Source organism: Aptenodytes patagonicus, unplaced genomic scaffold (assembly GCF_965638725.1).
Source record: "Aptenodytes patagonicus unplaced genomic scaffold, bAptPat1.pri.cur scaffold_69, whole genome shotgun sequence".
Lineage (NCBI taxonomy): Eukaryota > Metazoa > Chordata > Aves > Sphenisciformes > Spheniscidae > Aptenodytes > Aptenodytes patagonicus.
Genome location: NW_027472018.1, coordinates 388,274 through 406,894, shown reverse-complemented (window position 1 = coordinate 406,894; position 18,621 = coordinate 388,274). Strand labels below are relative to the sequence as shown.

Sequence of the window (18,621 nt, the reverse complement as noted above, 5' to 3'; positions counted from 1 at the left end):
CAGTGAAACCGGGTGATTTCATGGCTGGAAAGGTAACATGGCTGCTCATGGCCTGCTGGAGAGGGCTCCCTCAGATAAAAGCGCAGGATGTAGGCATCCGTGCTAAAGATATCCCTGCTTCCTCTGAGGGTGCTGATAACATAAATTACAAGGTCTGGAAAGCGTGTGCTAATGAGCAGTTGCACAAGACTGGGATGTTGTTGATGGCTGGATCAGGCCTGAGGACGGGTGGCGGCACCTCCCTGGCACTGCTGTGCCGAGCGCCTGTCTCCGCGCACGTCCGCACCGCGACGGTGACTGCAGACCACCGCAGCTGCCCCCACCGTGCTGGCAGAGCAGAGAGGTCTGCTCTTCTTCAGCTCTGCAACCAACACACCAGGGGGTCCCCAAGGCCCTGGGCTGACGGGATGCTGTGAGCCAGGGTCCAGGATTGCTCTCCTCGCAGCACATCCCTCCTCAGCCCTCGCAGCCCCCACTGGCAGTTTGCCCCATGTTCGATTAACGTGTGAAATGGGGGAATCTCTCCCGGTTTCGTTGTCTTCACCTGCTGGCCGAGACGCTCAGCCCCTTGCAGCCAGTCCCGGTCCAGCCAAGCCGGGGGCCAAGGGCAGCGCCCGCCTGTCCCATAGGGACAGTCTCCCCTTCGCACTCCTGCAGTGAGCGTGGCCTCAAGGGTGTTTTGCAGCATGTCAAGATCTCAGGTTCTGTACGTGCCCTCAAGGGCCCTGCACATCTTGCGCAGTCGGACCCCGCTGGCGGGGCCAGCAGGGACACCACATTCCCACAGGGTACCACGCCGTGCCCGTGCCTAAGCCCCCCTCACTGGCAGTGTCAGTGTGACTGAAGGAAGATGACCAAGACCGTTCCCTCAACAGACAACTTCAACCACAGTTACGATGTCACTGGAAAACGTTTTCCTAGGTTAGGTTGCAAGTTTGAGCATCAAACCGTACTCAAAGTGCTCAGACAGATGCAGATGTTGGATTTCTGCCCTCAGGTTTTAGGAAAACCTGCGGTCCCTCACGCTCAGAAAGTCAGCTGGCACAAAAATGTGCTGTACGGGCACCTCTGGGTGCTGCCGGTCTGGATGTCCACGCAGCCACCATGTCAGAGGCGGTGGAGGAGCGGCTGCCTGCCATCCCTGGGTTTCCCTGCTGACAGTCTGTGGCTCAGGATGTTTTTCGTATTGGACTGACGAAATGCTTCCTTTGACAAGGAAGTCCAGCGGGTTTGGGGCATCCTAAATTCCCCTTCCAAGAGAAGTTCTGCCTTGCTCAGTTTTCTCCCATTCTTGGTCTCCTCGTTTAACTCGCAGCCAGCACAAGGGACGGGGAAGTGCCACTCCATTTTCTCCATGTTTCTCCCCAGCTCAGCACTTTTCCTGACCAGACATCAAATGGTCTCTGGGCTTTGCTGTCTGCAAGTGCCGACAAGCGGGTGGTGCACGTCACGGTCCAGGCTTTCCCACTCTCTCCTCGGGTACCCGTCTAGTGAGAACTTGCCTGCAGAAGAGCTGTCAGCATTTCTGAAAGAAGGAGCGATGCAAGACACAAGGAAGGGAAACTCGAGCTTTGCACCAGTAACTGGGAAGGGCTGACCCATTTTAAATTATGTCTGAATTCCTCTACCTGGAAGCTCAGATTTAGCACAGCAGCGAGGTGTTGGGGGTCAGTGCTCCAGCAGACCAGCTGGCTCGCATCTCCTGACCTGGGAGGCACAAGGCGTAGGATGAGCAGAGCTGGGTCAGGCATACCTGCCCTCCCACCGGGTCTCCAGCAGTGGGGCAGCTGTGCCCATGGACATGCATGAGAAGGTGGCATGTGTACGGTGACGCTGTCCCACATCACGCTCCCGTGCTCGAAGGCTGGTGGCATGGCAGTTCGCCAGGCGCTGGGGGGTGCCCCTGCGGCTAGCAGCCCTCTGTGGGGACTTGTCCTTTCACATCCCGAACCCAGCTAAACTCTTCGCATTCCAGCCACCTGAGACAGCGCCTGGCATCCCGACGCTTACGTCTGTGCCCCCTGTGGCGCCGGTGTCGAAGCCTTTGCACTTTGCAGGAGGTAAGGATTAGTGCCAGGCCAGAGCCCTCCTCTGGGGATTTCCAGTTTTTGCAAAAAATGCTTCCAGCCATCACCCATCGCAGGGATCCCTGTCGGATGCTTGGCCGATGAAGCCTGTGCCACCCCGGCAGCCACCAAAACTGACTGAGTTTGTCCCTGCCTCGGGGCGTCTGACCTGCGTCCCGGCACAGGGGTGTCTGCTGAGTCCCCAGAAACCAAACCTCTGGAGCAGCTGCCCAGCAAAGTGGGGTGACTTTCCCCCCCCCCGCCACGGCGATCGCAGGCCTCTCCAAGCGCTGCGTCCCCACCGGGAGAACGATGTCCTCCTTGTCGCGCTCTGAACCTTGGGATCCCTGAACTCCATCTCCTTCCTTGAGAGGCCCCCTAACCTGCAAGAGTTTCTCCTTACGAGCTCTCATTTTCCTTACGCTAATTTTAATTCCATGGTCAGGAAAGCTCATTTACACATTTTCTCTGACTTGTCTTTTACCCAAAGTGCTTTTCAGCTGGGATGTGGCATTGCTGGTCCTGCTGGCCCAGGTGTGCTCCAGGCAGTACTGATGACAGGGCTTCCAGTGCCCTGAGGCACAAACTCCTGCTGCCTCTGCAGGTTTCCTTTCAGTGACTTCAGATAAAATCTGTCACCCCGGAACCAGCTGCCTGTGCCATGTACACTGGAGATGGTGCCTGTCCTGAAAGTCGTCCTGGTTTCGGCTGGGATAGAATTAATTTCCTTCCTAGTAGCTGGTACAGTGCTGTGTTTTGGATTTAGGGTGAGAACAATGTTGATAACGCACTGATGTTTTAGTTGTTGCTGAGCAGTGCTTACACTAGTCAAGGACTTTTCAGCTTCCCATGCTCTACCGACTGAGCAGGCTGGAGGTGCACAAGAAGCTGGGAGGGGGCACAGCCAGGACAGCTGACCCCAACTGGCCACAGGGACATTCCATACCATGTGATGTCATGCTCAGTACATAAACTGGGGAAAGCTGGCCGGGGGGGCCGCTGCTCGGGGACTGGCTGGGCATCGGTCGGTGGGTGGTGAGCAATTGCATCGTGCATCACTTGCTTTGTATATTCTTTATTATTATTATTATTATTTATTTCAATTATTAAACTGTTCTTATCTCAACCCACGAGTTTTATCACTCTTACTCTTCTGATTCTCTCCCCCATCCCACCTTGGGGGCGGGGAGTGAGCGAGCGGCTGTGTGGTGCTCAATTGCCAGCTGAGGTTAAACCATGACAAAAGTGTAAGGCAGTTGCTTTGTGGGACACCTGGTGTAATGCAGAAGGCAATCTGCTGAAGGACTGTGAGGTTTTGAGCAAGAGGCTGGAGCAGAGTCTCCCGAGGACCCGTCAGCCCCTGGACACTGGCTGGGGTCTGTGGCATCCAGCCTGGTGATGCTCCTCTGCTTACTTCTGTAGTGGAAGTGTGAGATTTCTTCCTGTCATTAAAGAAAACACCGACAAAAAGACAGGTCTCTCTTTTAGGTTGATTAAAGTCAACTTGTTGGGTATTTTCGATTTACACCTTCTTAAAGAAGGACTTCGGTTTTTCCATCAGGTTGTAGAAAGGTTTCTGAAGCAATCTGCTATTTTCAGCCATTGTAGGACGTTGTTCTTCGGTGGAGCCTAAATTTGGCATTAACAGATCCAATTAAGCTATCTTTGAGGCACTGCCTTCCCCACTGCCACAGGAACCAGCCTTGGGGTGGCAGCCAGTGCTGTGGGGAGAGCAGGAGGATTCGGGCCCCCGCGGAGGAGCCGCACGGGTGAAGTTACTGTGTGAGCTGCCCTGAACGTGTGTTGGAGGCTCATTAGAGCTTCATTAGAGGCAGTTGCTTAGATAATCCCCACTGCAGTATCTGTAATTTGTTTCCTTAGGAACTCAGGACACAAAGCAATGCGTAATGAATGGAGCTAATAGGAGACAGAAATCACGGTAAATGAGAATTTATGATAAATGGAAAAAGATAAGGGAAGTGAGAGGCATCAGGAAGAAATCAGGGTCAGGTCCTGCCAAGGACAGCGGGGAGAAGATGTAAGAATGTGTTACGAATAGGAGAGCTGTCAACAGCAGCGTGCCTGCCCAGCTCTGCACTGAGGCTGTCAATGATGCTGTGAAACGGGAGAAGAGTTTGATGTTTCTCCCCTGTGCTGGAAGGCGGCAGGGTGATGGACTCATTTTCCACGCAGCGGATGATGTGCCTGCTGATGCCACAGTTCCTCTGGGGAGCAGCGATGGCCGCGCAGGAGAAGCAGCTTGGGAGCTACGGGGTAACCGTGCCGATCCACACCGTTTCTTCGAGTGCGGCTGCCTCGCCAGCAGACGGGTGTTGCTGGGCACATTAGCGCCTGCGAGGCTGGCTGCTTCCCCCCCAGCCCAGGGCAGCTCCCCAGCCTGCTTGCGGGGCTGACGATGATGACGAGTTGCCACGAACAGCTGCAGCTGCCAAGTGGTGGGTTGGTCGGATCAAGCACTGTAAATGCCTGGGCTGTTTTCTGCGTTATTCGCAATTTGCAGTTTCCAGAAAGAGCCGGGGCTGGTTCAAGTGACACAGCTGTGCCATCGGCATCACCACTGATTTACGGAATATTGCAGCAGGCTGGAAAACAGGGTGGCCAGCGTGAAAGTGGTCTAAGCCAGAGGGAGCATGTGGGTGCAGTAGCCACCAGCAGCCTGTGTCGGGAGTGGTGTGGCTGGCAGGGACAGGGGAAGGGGCAGGAGTAGGGGAAGGGCAAGGGGCAGGGGAAGGGGCAGGGGAAGGGGCAGGAGTAGGGGAAGGGCAAGGGGCAGGGGAAGGGGCAAGGGGCAGGGGAAGGGGCTGGGGAAGGGGCAGGAGTAGGGGAAGGGCAAGGGGCAGGGGAAGGGGCTGGGGAAGGGGCAGGAGTAGGGGAAGGGCAAGGGGCAGGGGAAGGGGCAGTGGAAGGGGCAGGAGTAGGGGAAGGGCAAGGGGCAGGGGAAGGGGCAGGGGAAGGGGCAGGAGTAGGGGAAGGGCAAGGGGCAGGGGAAGGGGCAAGGGGCAGGGGAAGGGGCTGGGGAAGGGGCAGGAGTAGGGGAAGGGCAAGGGGAAGGGGCAAGGGGCAGGGAAGGGGCTGGGGAAGGGGCAGGAGTAGGGGAAGGGCAAGGGGCAGGGGAAGGGGCAGTGGAAGGGGCAGGAGTAGGGGAAGGGCAAGGGGCAGGGGAAGGGGCAGGGGAAGGGGCAGGAGTAGGGGAAGGGCAAGGGGCAGGGGAAGGGGCAAGGGGCAGGGGAAGGGGCTGGGGAAGGGGCGGGGGCAGGGTCCCGCTCGCTCCTCTGCATTGAGCACCTGCGTGAACTCAAGCACAAAGGCAGAGCTGGGGGGACACGTCCTGCTGCAGCAGGACGAGGGTCCCAGCGAGTCCCGAGCAGGGCCGGCAGCATGGGGCCAGGACCCCCCGCCGGGCTTTCCCTCGCACTTACCTCGCCACGGCCAGGTCACTTCCCATGGTGCCTCTGGTACCGAGCACCAGGATGGGGAGAGGGCTTTGGTGCCCGGGACCCTCAGTGACTGCATTGGGGTGATTCGTTTCCTCTTTTGGTAATTCTATCTCCAATTTGTAATCGAGAACGCACCATTTTGCTTTGCAGGAACAATTCCGTCTGCTTTCTTCTGAGAGCTCACCTGCTCGGAGCGGTCCTCTCAAACAAGCCCGTCTTCAGTTTTTGAAGACTGTGCTGAAAAGGTAAGTGCAGATGTAACACGCTTTGCTTTGGTAAGGAAATTGACTTAGTGCTGTGGGACATTTTGATTTAAAAGCTTAGTGGTGTACAGTGCTAATAAAGAGCTATTAAATGACTCTAAAAGCCTAACTGATGAATTTAAAACGTGTTTGTCAACAGAAATTTCTTTTTTGGCTGAGTGTGTTCCTATAAAGGTCCCTAAAAGACCTCTGCTGGTGCTGGTGGCATTCAGTAACTTACTCTGTGGTCTAAAAGCAGCAAGAAAACATGGGTGTTGAAAATACGTGGATGACCTATGGTTAAAATCACAGACTGGAGATCACAGATGGGCAAGGAACCCCCACAGACGCGTGTGCAAGGTGGTGGTATAGGTGACCCCCCCACACAGATGCGTGTGCAAGGCAGTGGTGTAGGTGACCCCCCCCCGACACGTGTGCAAGGCAGAGGCAAAGGTGACGCAGGGGCAGCACAGAGACTGCGTTGTGGCGTTCAGCAGAGGTGAGACCAGCACTGGAAAATGACATCCAGAGTTTTGCATTTTGAGAAGTTATTAAGACATCTGAGAGGATTCAGAAAAGAAACATGAAAATTAACTGAGGTTTGGAGAAAACACCTTACTTTGATCTTTCTAAGCCTTACAATCGCATCGGAGAGAAGGTTGAGTGGTGATTTGATTATGGTGCCCAAACACCTTTCCAGGGAGAGAAGGCGCTTTGGGTGTCAGCACTGGGAAGGAGGTGCAAAGCTGCTGGTAAACTGCTCTCAGGGATAACTTATCGACATCTCACCAGCAAAGGGCGGTGAGGTTCCCCCTCACTTGATGTCTCAGAAGAGTTGGGAAATTATTTCTACCTGGTATTTTAACTGGTGACAAGTGCAACATCCAAAGGCAAGAAATTCCCGTATAGAAGAGAAGGAAGAGCAATGTGGGATTATGGACAGCATCACTACAGTGAAGGATCCCGGTGAGCAGCAGCGGGGCATGGACACGTGCTAATTAAGTCACTTGCAAAAAGAACAAACCTCAATTTTGGGATATATTAATGGGAGATTGAAGAATTTAAAATCAGTTAAAAGTGTTTATTAGAATTAGCTTACATTCGTTTGATCACCTGAGCTCCCTAGCTGATGTACCGAGGTCCCTTTCTAATGCCAACCCTTACGGTTCTGTGACAAGAGCCAGTGGGGTATCAGCGCCGCAGGGGTTCAGGCAGAGCACAAGCGTCCTGGTTTCGGCTGCTCTGGTATGTGTGATGTGCTCGGCCGTGTCGTTAGTAAAGCACGGGAAAAAGAGGGGGGGCTGAAGTCTCATCAGCCTTCTCCCAGACGTACCAGCTGGCCCAGGAAAAGCGACGCTCCCTCCAGCATGTTTCTATGGTGGGGTGCTGGTCTCTTTTCTGCCTCCTGATGCCTGCGGGTCTCGGCCAGGCACCTCCAGGGAATCCCTGCTTTAGCCAAACTTCATCTGTACTTAGTCAAAAGAAGTTACTGGTCTCACCACAGAGGTCACTGGTTGAAATTTTACAGCCAGTGAAGCCCAGAACGGGATCCCGCAATGCCTATCCCCAGCCCTCGAGTCGGTGCGTCCCCTAACTCCATGGAGAAGGGGACGTTGGCGCCGGGTACGGGGCAGCTGTTCGGGGAAAAGTGGCACCTGACTGATGCCATGCTCAGAGCCTGTGGGTGTTATCTTTGGCATTTAACTTTAATTGGGGAAATGATGGAGCAAAGCTGGAAGAAAATAAATTTGATGTGACTCCGTGTCTTGGGCAGGAGATGTTCCGCTGACCTCAGCGATCTGGCTATCACAGAACAGCCCCCATCTCCACTGTGATGAGCAGAGGGAAATGTTGCCTGAAACCAGCCCATCACATGAGACATCCAAAATTAGACTTCTGACACCAGTCCTTTCAAGATGGATTTTCAAATCTGTCCCTTTTTCTTGGTCATCCAAGAAATTCTGCTTGGGGTTTGCATTTAAATTAATATTTTTTAGTCTAATCTTTCCTTTTCACTGATTTTACTTGACTTTCCTCTGTTCAAGGAAATTAAGCCTTTGAAGCACTACATAAACTTGTTGTTGGCTGGGATTATCACCTATTTGTCCGGATTGATTGCAATCCCATTACGATCACTAATTGTAGGACAACCGCTCATGGATTATACCAGCACCCATCCATTTCAGAGCATCAAATCACAGGGTTCACTCACGATCTTGACCTCAAAAGCCAAATGCAAATCGAGGGGCAGTGTGAGATCTACAGCCGTAATATTGATTGGTGCTCTGCCCCAGATCTGAAGGCAGCAGTTTCAGGCTGAGCAGCTCCCTGTAGGCTTGAGGAGGTGCCTGCTTCTTAACTAGACCCATTGGTGTCGGTGGGTTGCAGGATGAATGTGGCTGCTTAGGTTCATCTTTTCAGGTTTCATTTTTCATCCAGCTTTGGATAACGTTCACTTTCAGTGCTCCGCTGGTACATAAAGATAAGGAGAAAAGCAGAAAGCAATGGATTTTTTTTTCTCTTGTTCCTTCTCCAAGAAAGAAACGGAAAATATTGAAACATATACGTGTGTGTACGTATGTACGTATATTTATTTTAAAAAAGACTAATCCTGCTGCCTGGGCTCCACAGACCTTACAGAAATATAGGAATCTCCCCACGGACCTCTGGAAATTCCCCAGGCTGCAATAACTCATGCTTTCCAGGTGTTAACTTAATGAAAACGCAGCCGTTTGCCCAGGAGCCTTCATGGGGTGATGGTGCAGGACCACACAAACATGTTTCAGAAACATCCAGGACCTGCAGCCTTCTACTGGCCCTCCCCTCTGAGGAGACAGGAGACCAAGAGAAAAGGCCCAAGGCAGTTGTTCTGGACAGACAAAATCATCAAAGTGGTTTTCTGGGAGATACCCGCAAGGCAACCTTGCCAGATCGCTCTTTCTTTTCATATGTAGGTAGACTGGGAAACCCTCGGCACATGATACCAAAGGAGCTTTCTGAAGAAACGAACCCAACCACTTTGGTGGCACTGGGCGTGAAGCCGTTTTATATGGTCAATACACCCAAGGAAACGTCTCAGACTGAAGTGTCAGTGGGAGAGGACACAGAAAACAGACTCACTGGTCAGGGACAGGCTCACAGGGGCAGGGGCACCCATACAGCACCTCCAGAGGGATTTGGACAGGGGACCCTTGGACTGCTCGGTGTCATCTGCAGCCAGCCGGTTCAGTTAGCTGCCGTGAACAAGAACAGAAAGACACAAATAAAAAAACAAGTCTTCAAAAAAGGCTCCGGGCATGGCCCGGGCACTGCAGATCAGGGTGTGAAACTTGTGTGCCCACTACATCAGCAGAAACTGTAGTACAGAACAGACGCAGACGTGGTTACATCTGACATATCAGGGAAGAGCCAGACCAGCTTTTGTAAAGCAAACTTATGACTCACAAATCCATTAAGAGGTCTTGGAAAGCATCAACGAGTGTACGGCTGAGGCTGATCCAGGCGCTATAATAGACGTGGATTTTCTAAAAGCTTTCAACAAAACCCTCATAAAAGTTTTTTTCTAATAAAACCCTTCTCTCAGTGTAGGCTGCAGGGACCGCACTCTCAAGGAATTCTGGCAGGCCAAAAGAGGGAGACAAAGAGAGCAGGGATGTGCTTCTCCCACCCACACTCCCCCAGCACCCAGCTGCCTGCATCCTGGAGGATTCCTGAGCCCAGGGAGGCATTTCTGGTTAGAAACCCCCAAGAGATCTCTCCTCCTCCTCCAACCTTTCCCAACACCACCTCTGAGAAGGGTGGTGGGTGGGAGCCAGTCCCCATCTGCCCCCAGCACAGCCCAGGCCTGGCTCTGCAGCCGCCCCCTGAGCCCCCCGGGCATCAAAGCATCACTGCCCCACGGGGCTTTGATCCCAGCGGGACCAAGGGAGAAATTCACTGGGGTCTTGATTCCCTCAGCTGGCCATTTTTCAGTTCTTTCTTCATCTCCCTATTATACTTTCTCATTTAATCTGCCCGGGCTTATGATCCTGTTTTCTTCGTTTCTCAGCTTTTTGGAAGATGCTCTTTCGTTTCCATCAATCTCCCCGGCTCGGCTGGGCAGCAAGCTCAGCTGGCTCTCACGCTGCCTGCAGGCCGGGATGCACACGCCCGTGGTGCTGCCAGCGCGGTGCCCTGCCGGAGCCTTTCTGTTCTCATGGTCACCCCTCGCAGGCTGTTTTTAGGGGTGGGCACAGCCAGGGTGGGCTTTATTGGCCCCTGCCCAACAGGAGCGACGGGGCTGGCAGCGTGATGGTTGCGACTGTGGAGAGCCCGATCAGTGCGACCGCCTGCGGCTTCAATAGATGGACCCACCAACTGCTCTTGTGTCCTGCCCATGGCAGCCCCACAGCCTCTGAGCATCCCCCTGTGACAGTCCCCCCTGTAGTGCCATCACCACACCGGCCTTCGCCAAAGCAGCCTGTACTGGGCGTGCAAGCGAGGCGACAGCAGCGAGGCCCTGTGGGCAGGGGGTGACCCGAGAGGGGACCCCACCACGGTAGGGCAGTGGTTGGTGATCATCCAGTGAGCTCTTGGGACCAGCCATGTTTCACAGCTTCATTAATGACCTTGGCATGGTAAGTGGAACGATGAAATTACCTCCGAAATAGTCAGGAGGCAGGGCTGGCAGCAGGGAGGGTCCCGAGGCCGGGCTGGGGGGCATGGGCCCTGCGTCTCGTGGGACTGCCGAGGGGTCTGGGGGGGCGTGGGGAGGGGAGGTGGCACAACTGTCCCGGGCCACGTGTGGTGCTGGGGGCACCCCTGCCGAGCGGGGGCCCGGCAGGACGGCGAGGGGTGGCGAGTGGATGGGGAGCCGTGTCCCACCCGGCCTGACCCGACCCGTGCCGTCCCCGAGGTGAGGGCTGGGCAGGGCCGTCGCCGCTGCCCGCAGCGGGACAGGCAGCGTGGGAGTGGGCAGGAGGGGCGGGCTGCTGCCAGCGCCCGGGAAGCCGGGGAGCGGGCGGGGGCCGAGCCCCGCTGCCGGGCGGGCAGAGCCAGGGCCGGGGGCCACGTGGGGCCGCGGGCACGGGGCCACGCGTGGGGCCGAGCGGGCAGGGGCCGTGCCGGAGCGCGGCCGCCTTGGGCCGCGCGTGGGGCAGGGCACGGCCCCGCCTGCCCGGCCCGGGCTCCCCCGCCAGCGGCGCAGCCGCCCCCCCCCCCCCCCCGATCCCCCGCCCCGCCCCGGGGCCGGTCCCGCTCCCGGCCGGCGTGACGCGGGCGGGGCGGGGGCGGCGCGTGACGCGGGGCGCGCTGCCGGCGGCGCGGAGCGGGCGGGCGGCGCGGCGGGGCGGGGGCGGCAGAGCCCGCAGAGCGGCGGAGCCCGCAGAGCGCGGCCATGCAGCGGCTGCCGGCGGCCCCGCGCCGCTGACCGCCGGCCCCGCCGCCGCCGCCATGAACTTCCAGGGCGGGCCCGGGCAGAGCCCGCAGCAGCAGAGCCTGGCGGCGCCGGGCGGGCCGGTGCCGGTGCCGGTGCCCGGCCCCTCGGGCCCGCAGCCCGGCGGGCCGCCGCCGCCCCAGTTCGGGCTCTCCAACTCGGCGGCGATCCGGGCCGAGATCGGGCGCTTCGAGTCGGTGCACCCCAACATCTACGCCATCTACGACCTCATCGAGCGCGTGGAGGACCTGGCGCTGCAGAGCCAGATCCGCGAGCACGTCATCTCCATCGAGGGTAAGGCGGACGGGCCGAACCGGGGCGAGCCGAACCGAACCCGGGCGAACCGAACCGGGCCGGGCCGAACCGCGCCGGGCCGCGCTGGTCCGGGCCAGGCCAAGCGGGGCCGCGCCGGCCCCGACCGCGCCGAACCGAACCGGGTCGGGCCACCGCCGCTGCCCTTTGTCCCCACCGGCCGCTGCACCTGCGCCCGGTGCCCGCCGGGGGCGGCGGCCTCGCCCGCTGCCTGCCCGCGGGGCCCGGCTGGAGCCCTGACCGCCCCGCCGCTCCGCCCCGCGCCGCTCGCCGGGCCGGGACCGGCCGCGCTGCCCGGCGGGCCCCGCAGCAGCGGCGGGAAACGGCCGCCCCGGCAGCGCTGGCCCGCGGGGGTGGCCGGAGACGCGGCGGGGCCGCCGCGGCCTGCGCCGAGGCGGGCCGGGGCCTGCGGGGCGCGGCGCCCACCCCGCTGCCGGGAGCCGTGCCGGGCGGCGGCGGGGCGGGGGGCCCAAGGCCCGGCTGGGCTCCGTCCCGGGGGCTGCAGGCGCCGGGCGGGAGGGGGCGGGGGGTGGCACTCCGCAGGCCCCCCATGCCCCGGGTGTCCCGGTCCGGCGCCGCGGCCTGCAGCGCTGGTGGTCGCGGCCCGGCAGCCCGCGCAGGGCTGGAGGACGCTCGCCTTCGTCCTTCCCATCGGGGCGGTGCAGCCTGGGGCGCCGAGCTCTGGATGAGAGGGGATCTGTCCTTAGAATTTATGGGCAACGAAATCCGGTGGGGTATATGATGTGCCAAAGACTGTTAAAATTAAAAATGCAGAAAACTGCAGTCTTGGCCCAAGGAACTCGCAACGGAAAGGCTGAGATAGAGCCGAGTGAAGGGATGGACGAGGGGAAGGATTCACAGCTCTGTGCTGAGGCTGGTGTTAGGCTGGGAGGCGGCTCACAGCAGCCCAACCGAAAGGTCCCTCTGGCTTTGGTGGTCCTAAACCTTCAGATTTTTGCAGCAAGGCTTTGCCCTTTAGCAAAGAAAGCCTTGGGGCCATGGGTGCCATTCGGTCTGTGTAAGGAATCCTGATTCGGTTTGATGGCTTGTTGAGCGTTGCTGTTTCCCTGCTGTCGTTTTTGTTGTCTCCACTCGATTTTGGCGGCGTGCTCAGGTCTGCTCCCACTAACGCACGCCTGAAATGTCGCCGCAAGTGGCACGCGGGACCGGTTTTGGAGAGCGGTGGCCCCGCTGTAGTGGGTGCAGGCAGGGAGCAGCGTGGTACCGGCCTCTGTGGCAGGTGACACTGCACGGGGGTGGCAGTCTGGGCCAGACAGCTTCCCTGGAGCTCTTCTCAAGATGCCTGCATCCCGCTTCAGTCTTTGGGATTGTTTCTTCGGAAAGAAGAAAAGTAAGAGGCACTGTAACAAGAGTCTAAAAGATTGCATGGTCGAGGGAATGTAAATTCAAGAATTTGTTTCATCTGTCTTGCGGTGCAAGGACAAAGGACACTCAGTGGGATCAGAATGGAGCAAATGCAAAACCAATAAAAGGAGGGGGCTTTTTTCCATTTCTGTGACTGCTCTGTGAGGTCTCCTGCCACAGAAAGCCATTGAATTAATGGCATTTAATGAGGTGAAGAGGGAAGGGATTTGTACTGGAGATCAGTGGGAGTGCACAGGACTGGCACAGGCCATGGCAGTGCCTTAGCCCTCTGTGTCGAGGCTCCAGCCGGTCTCCAGCTGCAGAGGTCAGGATGGTCCTGGTGGGGTAAGACCATCTCACATCCATTCCCGTGGGGTTCCTGCAGCTCTTCCTTGTTTGTGCCTCTGATGCCGGCTGCAGTGGAAGACCCGAGGGACCAGTAACTGTGATGATGTGGTCTGATCCTGCTTGTGATTCCCGTGTTGTGGGACAGGGAAGCTACCAACTGAAATACTGCTGTACGAAACCTGGGTGTTACTCCTGGGTTGCTCATGGGGCCATCTCTGCAGGCAGAATGCGGGTGACCAACCCTCACGGGCTCCCTGTGTCCCTGCCCCTCGCATCTCGTCTCCCTCCCTGCAGGGATGTAGAGCTGCTCCCACCACTCCCCTGGGTGTTGGGTGCATGTGTCCCTCGCCTGCTGCTGCCCACCTGTGCCTTGTCCTGCTCCATCTGAACATGTGTAAGCTGATGGTGAGCACGCTGGCATTTAGGTGCGTCTCTTAGCAACTTCACTCGTGGTGCATGTTTTCTCCTGCTGCTCAAAGGAAGGTGTGAGAAAAAAATTCTTTCACACGCAGCTGCAAACGGTCAGGGCTTCCCGAGGCTGGATGGCAGCTGTCTCGTTTAACCCAAAGATGAGGTGTGAAGAGTGACCAGCACACTAGCAGGCGGCCATGGCACGGCTTGCTTGGTGTCACGCAGGGCTGTGTGATGGGGCTGGAGGCCAGGTGTCCTCAGGGGCTTTGCCTCCTCCAACCACAGACCCGTCCTGTCTCTTCTGGTCCTTCCCCGCCTCCTCCCTCCTTTCTTGCCAGCTGCAGATTTGGCGGAGCAGGAATCCTACAGATTTCCTGGTGTTGGCTGCATTCCCCGCTTACCTGCTAGGCACTGGGTTAAATCATGATCCTGGTGAAAAATGTGCTGTGATTACGCAGTTACATGCAATATGTTACCAAGTATATGTGAGAGACTGAATTAACGGTGGGGGTAATTAACCACTGGAAGAGTTTTGCTGGAGATGTTATAATTTCTTGAAGTGCCTGAGTCTGGAAGGGAATATCCTTCTAAACTGCGTGTTTTGGGCTTGATACAGAAATTGCTGGAAGAGGGTTTTTGTTTGTTGGATTGTTTATGTTCTTGACCCGAAGATCAGATTCTGTGACTGTAACGACTGCTTCTGGTCCTAAAATCTGTTATGGAAGTTGCCAGTGAAATCCCAAATTCAACTTCCTAACACTGAGTGCTGGATATTGCAAGACTTGCTCACATCCTCTTACCAGATTCTTTTTCTGCAGGCAATTCCTTCATTTTTAAAAGGGAAAAAGGCAGGGGCCAGTTCCTTTCTGCAGCGGTAGCGGTGTGCCCGAGCTGTCCACCCTCTGGCCAGAACCAGGGTTGCCATTGCTTCAGTGCAGGTTCTCACCTTCAGAGCAGTGTTGGCGGGTAGGAGAGGGAGGCGTTAGCAGAAGGTGTGTTGTACAGAAACCTTGTGGTTTTGTGGCTCGTGCTGCAGACAGCATTGCCAAGGAGGGAGATAAAGCGGGTGTTGGGTAGGCTGCTGCAGCCGGGAGCCCTGGTAGCCCTGCTGGGTCGGGGGGAAGGAGCCTTTTCCCGAGGAGGAACGAGAAGAGTTTGGAGTCAACAACGGGGAGAAAACCGTGTGTGGATGGAGCCTGCGGCTGTTCACTGGTCAGCCTCTCCTGGGCCCAAACGGAGGTGTTGTTCAGAGTGTCGCTGTGGGAGGAAAGGGAAATCTGCTTTATTTTGGTCTCCTGTTTGTAGCTGGAGCTTCGTTTAGAGGCTGTGGCAGGAGAGGGCTGTTGGGCACTCGGGGCTGGGGAAGGCAGTGGGTTTGGCTGGTTGCCAGCATCAGCTGAATCACAGGCAGGACCTGGTGCTTTTCAGTAGTTTCTAACCGCCAAATTTGGACAGATTTTCAGGGGGCTAGCAAAAAGTGTTTCCCGCATCCCAGGCTTGTTTCTTTGCCAAATTTCAGAGACTGCTGCAAGCTGCCGAGCTCTATAAAAGCTTTTATATATGCATAAAGCAAAACGATACACAACTTTAGTTCTGAGGTTGGTACAACCCCTGCTTGTAATAAATGTGACCTCTAACTATGTTACTCTGGAACAGACTATAGACAGAAATATATTAATAGAATTTGTAATTAGAACAGTAATTACACAGTACTAATTTCTTTCATAGAAGTGAATTTTCAGACGTGACCAAAACTCAGGTTCTAGGCAGGGAGAGCGATGCCAACGGTGCAGAGAATTACCTGAGGGACATGCAAGATGGGGACTGCAAGTTGCAGGGCAACAGAAGCCAGCGTGGATCCGCTGACACACAGGAGAGAGCGAGCCAGGAAGATGGAGATACGGAAGGAGGATCGTGGTGAGGGGCTGAGAAGATGGTTACGCAGAGGTCTTCTGTGTGCGTAAAGTAGCGAACGCCAGGAGGGAGGAGGTGGAAGATAGATGAGGAGAAGTAGGTGAGATCCCTCAACAGAGCTTTTGTCAAATGATAGGAATTTTTTCCTGACGTTAGCTGTTGTGCACATGTCTTGCAGCCCACGTAAAGGCTCAGCTCTCAGGAAAAGCTTGGAGAAAGTTGTCAGCCATGGTGAGAGGACTTGGTGGCCAGTTAGCAGGAGCAAGAATCTCTCTGTTTGAATGAGGGTAGTCAGAGTTTTAACTGGAGTGTGTGTTTTTCCCTTTATTGTCCTTTCACACCCCTCCAACACACTTCTAAAATCGTTTTGGTTCCTTTCTGCATTTTAAGAAGCAGGATTAGTTTGGAAAAGCTTTCCTCTACATTTTTCAGCTGTTGCTTCTCTCGCAGAGGCACAGGATGAAAAAAGCCCTGGAGAATGATCTGCCAATAGCAGACCGGTGATTAACTGTGGCTCTGCATCTGGCTTTTTCTGGGCAGGAATTACCTTTGAATGTTGGCTTTGCATTGTTCCAGGTCCCAGCTGTTTTGCTGGGTTTAAGACCAGAATGGACTGTTGGGTCACTTGGTATGAACACTTTCATCCCAGGATTTTAGCCTTTTCCCAATCAGCTAAATGTGAGGCAGCTGGTTAAGGCGTATCTTTGAGATACAGTTACAGTCTAGGGCCTTGCTGCCTTAGGAGTTTTTCTCCATTATTAGCCATCTCACTGTTAATAATTAGCGTAATTTTTTCAACAGGCATCTCCAACATCCTGGATATTATTTTTTTTTCATTTCTCTCTAAGAGTAAGTAGTCCTCTGATACTGGGTATTTTTGTGTTTAAAGCCGCTTGTACCAATTAATGAGGTCACTTGTCTGTCGCTTTTTCTGATGAGTTAAACTGGCTGAACCTTGTAATTTTATTTAGTTCCAGCATAAGTTTTACAGCTCTATTCTGCATCCTTTTCCAGTGTCTTTTGAAACTGGTTCCTGATGCTCTGATTCACAAAGCAAAATCTGAGGCAGGAGTTGCCATTGATGCAGTATCTTCTTGAGGAAGATAAGAACGAAGCTCACTGGAGTCCTCCCAGCATCCTGCCTTGGTTCTGGGGAGCCCCGTGCTGCCAGGCCGCGCGCAGGGTTCGCCGGCATGTCCTTGCTCAGCTGAATCAGCCTCAAGTAAATTACACCCTTTGGGAAGGAGTGTGTTCTGCTTAGCTAGCTTTTTCCTGCTAATTCCATGACCTCTGCAGAATTGCCCTGTTTATGTGTGTGCCTGTAAGTTCCCCAAGGCTTGGAAACCACAGGGAACAGTGGCAGGGTGCGGTGGGAGGAGCTGTGCTTGGTCTCCTCCAAGAGCAGCAAACTTCAGAGCTGTCAGTGCATCTCTGCTCCCGGGGCTGGAGCCGGGCATTCCGGGTGGCTGCATGTCTTCTGCGGTGCTGCCCCTTCTGTGTGCTGGATTGGGGCAGCACTCTTCTGTCACCGTAGTCTCGAGCTTTGCTGGAAATTAAGTGCAAAGGTGGTTAAAAGAACACAAAAATGAGAGATCGGGCAAATGTTCTGATCACATGCTCTGTTTTGTTTGGATGGGGGGTGCTGGGGTCTCAGGGCAAAGACTCCCAGGAGAGACTCCTGAGGGTATTTGGAAGTGCTTTTCAAGCTGCCTTACGTGCTAGCAGGGAAAAGCCCTGGGTCCTCTAACACAGTGTGTGTCCTTTGCCTGGCAGAGGAGTCGGCAGGGCTGACACTGCTCGGCATCTCCCAGAGCCGATGCCTGGTGTGAGTGGCACAAGCAGAAAGGTCTGCATGGGGAGAGTCCCAGAGCAGGTCCTGGTGCGAGGGGAGACCTTGGCCCCGTGGGAGTGATGGGCAGAGCAGAAACACGGCTGAAGGAGGCCTTGGACAGATAGACAAATTAGACAAAAATTTGTCCTAGCACGCTTGGACAAATACATCCACTATTTTTATGAAGTTTTATATTGTGGCCCAAATCATCTGGAGCCACCTTTGCCAGATGCAGTGCTTACCTTGTAGAGCTTACAACTCAAGAACAAGGTCTTGTAGAAGAGTCCGAATATCAGAAAAAGAAATTGCTTGATGCTGTGATCAACAGGAGTTGGGAGAGATGATGAAGCCGGAGCAGGAAGACTGGAGGATGATCTTGATAGCTGAAGACTGAGTAGGATAAAGCTGCAGGTGCCGTGGCGAGGGAAGAGAAGGTTTCTGGCACTGCGGGGGCAAGAACTCTGACATTGTGGTTAAAGAAGAAAAGGTGGGGACGTGGAGGTACGCCGCAGGGAAAGAATGGGATTTGGATGTGCCCTCAGTGAGAGCATTGGAGACTTCTGTGGCTACGGTTTCACAGTTACCTCAATCCAACACAAGTGTGATTGCTGCTAGAAGGGACAATGCGGCTCTTCCCACCTGGCAGCTCCTTGCCTGCCCTCCCTTTTGCCAGCGCTTGTTGCTGCATGGTGAGCTGGATCAGCTCTGTTAGAAACTGAGCCTTGCACTGGGGTTTGGTTGGATCAGTTTTCAGTTGCTCACCGGGCTCACGGTGTGATCGCATGACTGTGAATGTGGGCACAGGCGAGGAGGTGGCAATGCATAGTCAGGGCTGGGGGGGAAGGCAAAATGGAGCTATATTTTGCTGATTCTGAGCTTGTGTGAGACAGCTTACTAAATATCCTGACCATGACGGCAGCACAAGCCAAATGCCTGGGGAGGAGTGTAGGAACCAGAGCCTGTTTAAGGGATGCTGTCTTGGAGTGTTTTGCCAGACGTCGGCATCTCTTCCTGAGCTTGGTGTGGTTTCTGTGTGTTGTTTAGTCCTTGGTGGCTCTCTTCCCTTGGCTTGTTCAGTCTGCCTTGACCCAATGTAAACTTGTAGCTCTCACGATTTCTCCCAGCAGGGAGTTTCACAGTTTGGTTGCACAGAGTCTTTTGCTTGTTTAGGGACAGTTCTATACCTGACTGGCACTCCAAGCAGCGATGTCCCGCTGACTGGCAGCTGCCTGGGCCTCTGTCGGAATAGAGAGAGCTGTGG

At 55.4% G+C, this 18,621-nt stretch overlaps 1 protein-coding gene across 2 annotated transcripts in view; it reads left to right on the top strand.

Moving 5' to 3' along the window:
- The first annotated feature begins 11,196 nt into the window (after positions 1-11,196).
- Positions 11,197-18,621, top strand: part of AGAP3 (ArfGAP with GTPase domain, ankyrin repeat and PH domain 3) — a 159,313-nt gene continuing 151,888 nt past the window's right edge. For both annotated transcript variants that reach the window (XM_076363547.1, XM_076363548.1), the window contains exon 1: positions 11,197-11,473. In XM_076363547.1, the coding sequence (XP_076219662.1) occupies positions 11,197-11,473 (277 nt within the window). The remainder of the gene's footprint in view (positions 11,474-18,621) is intronic.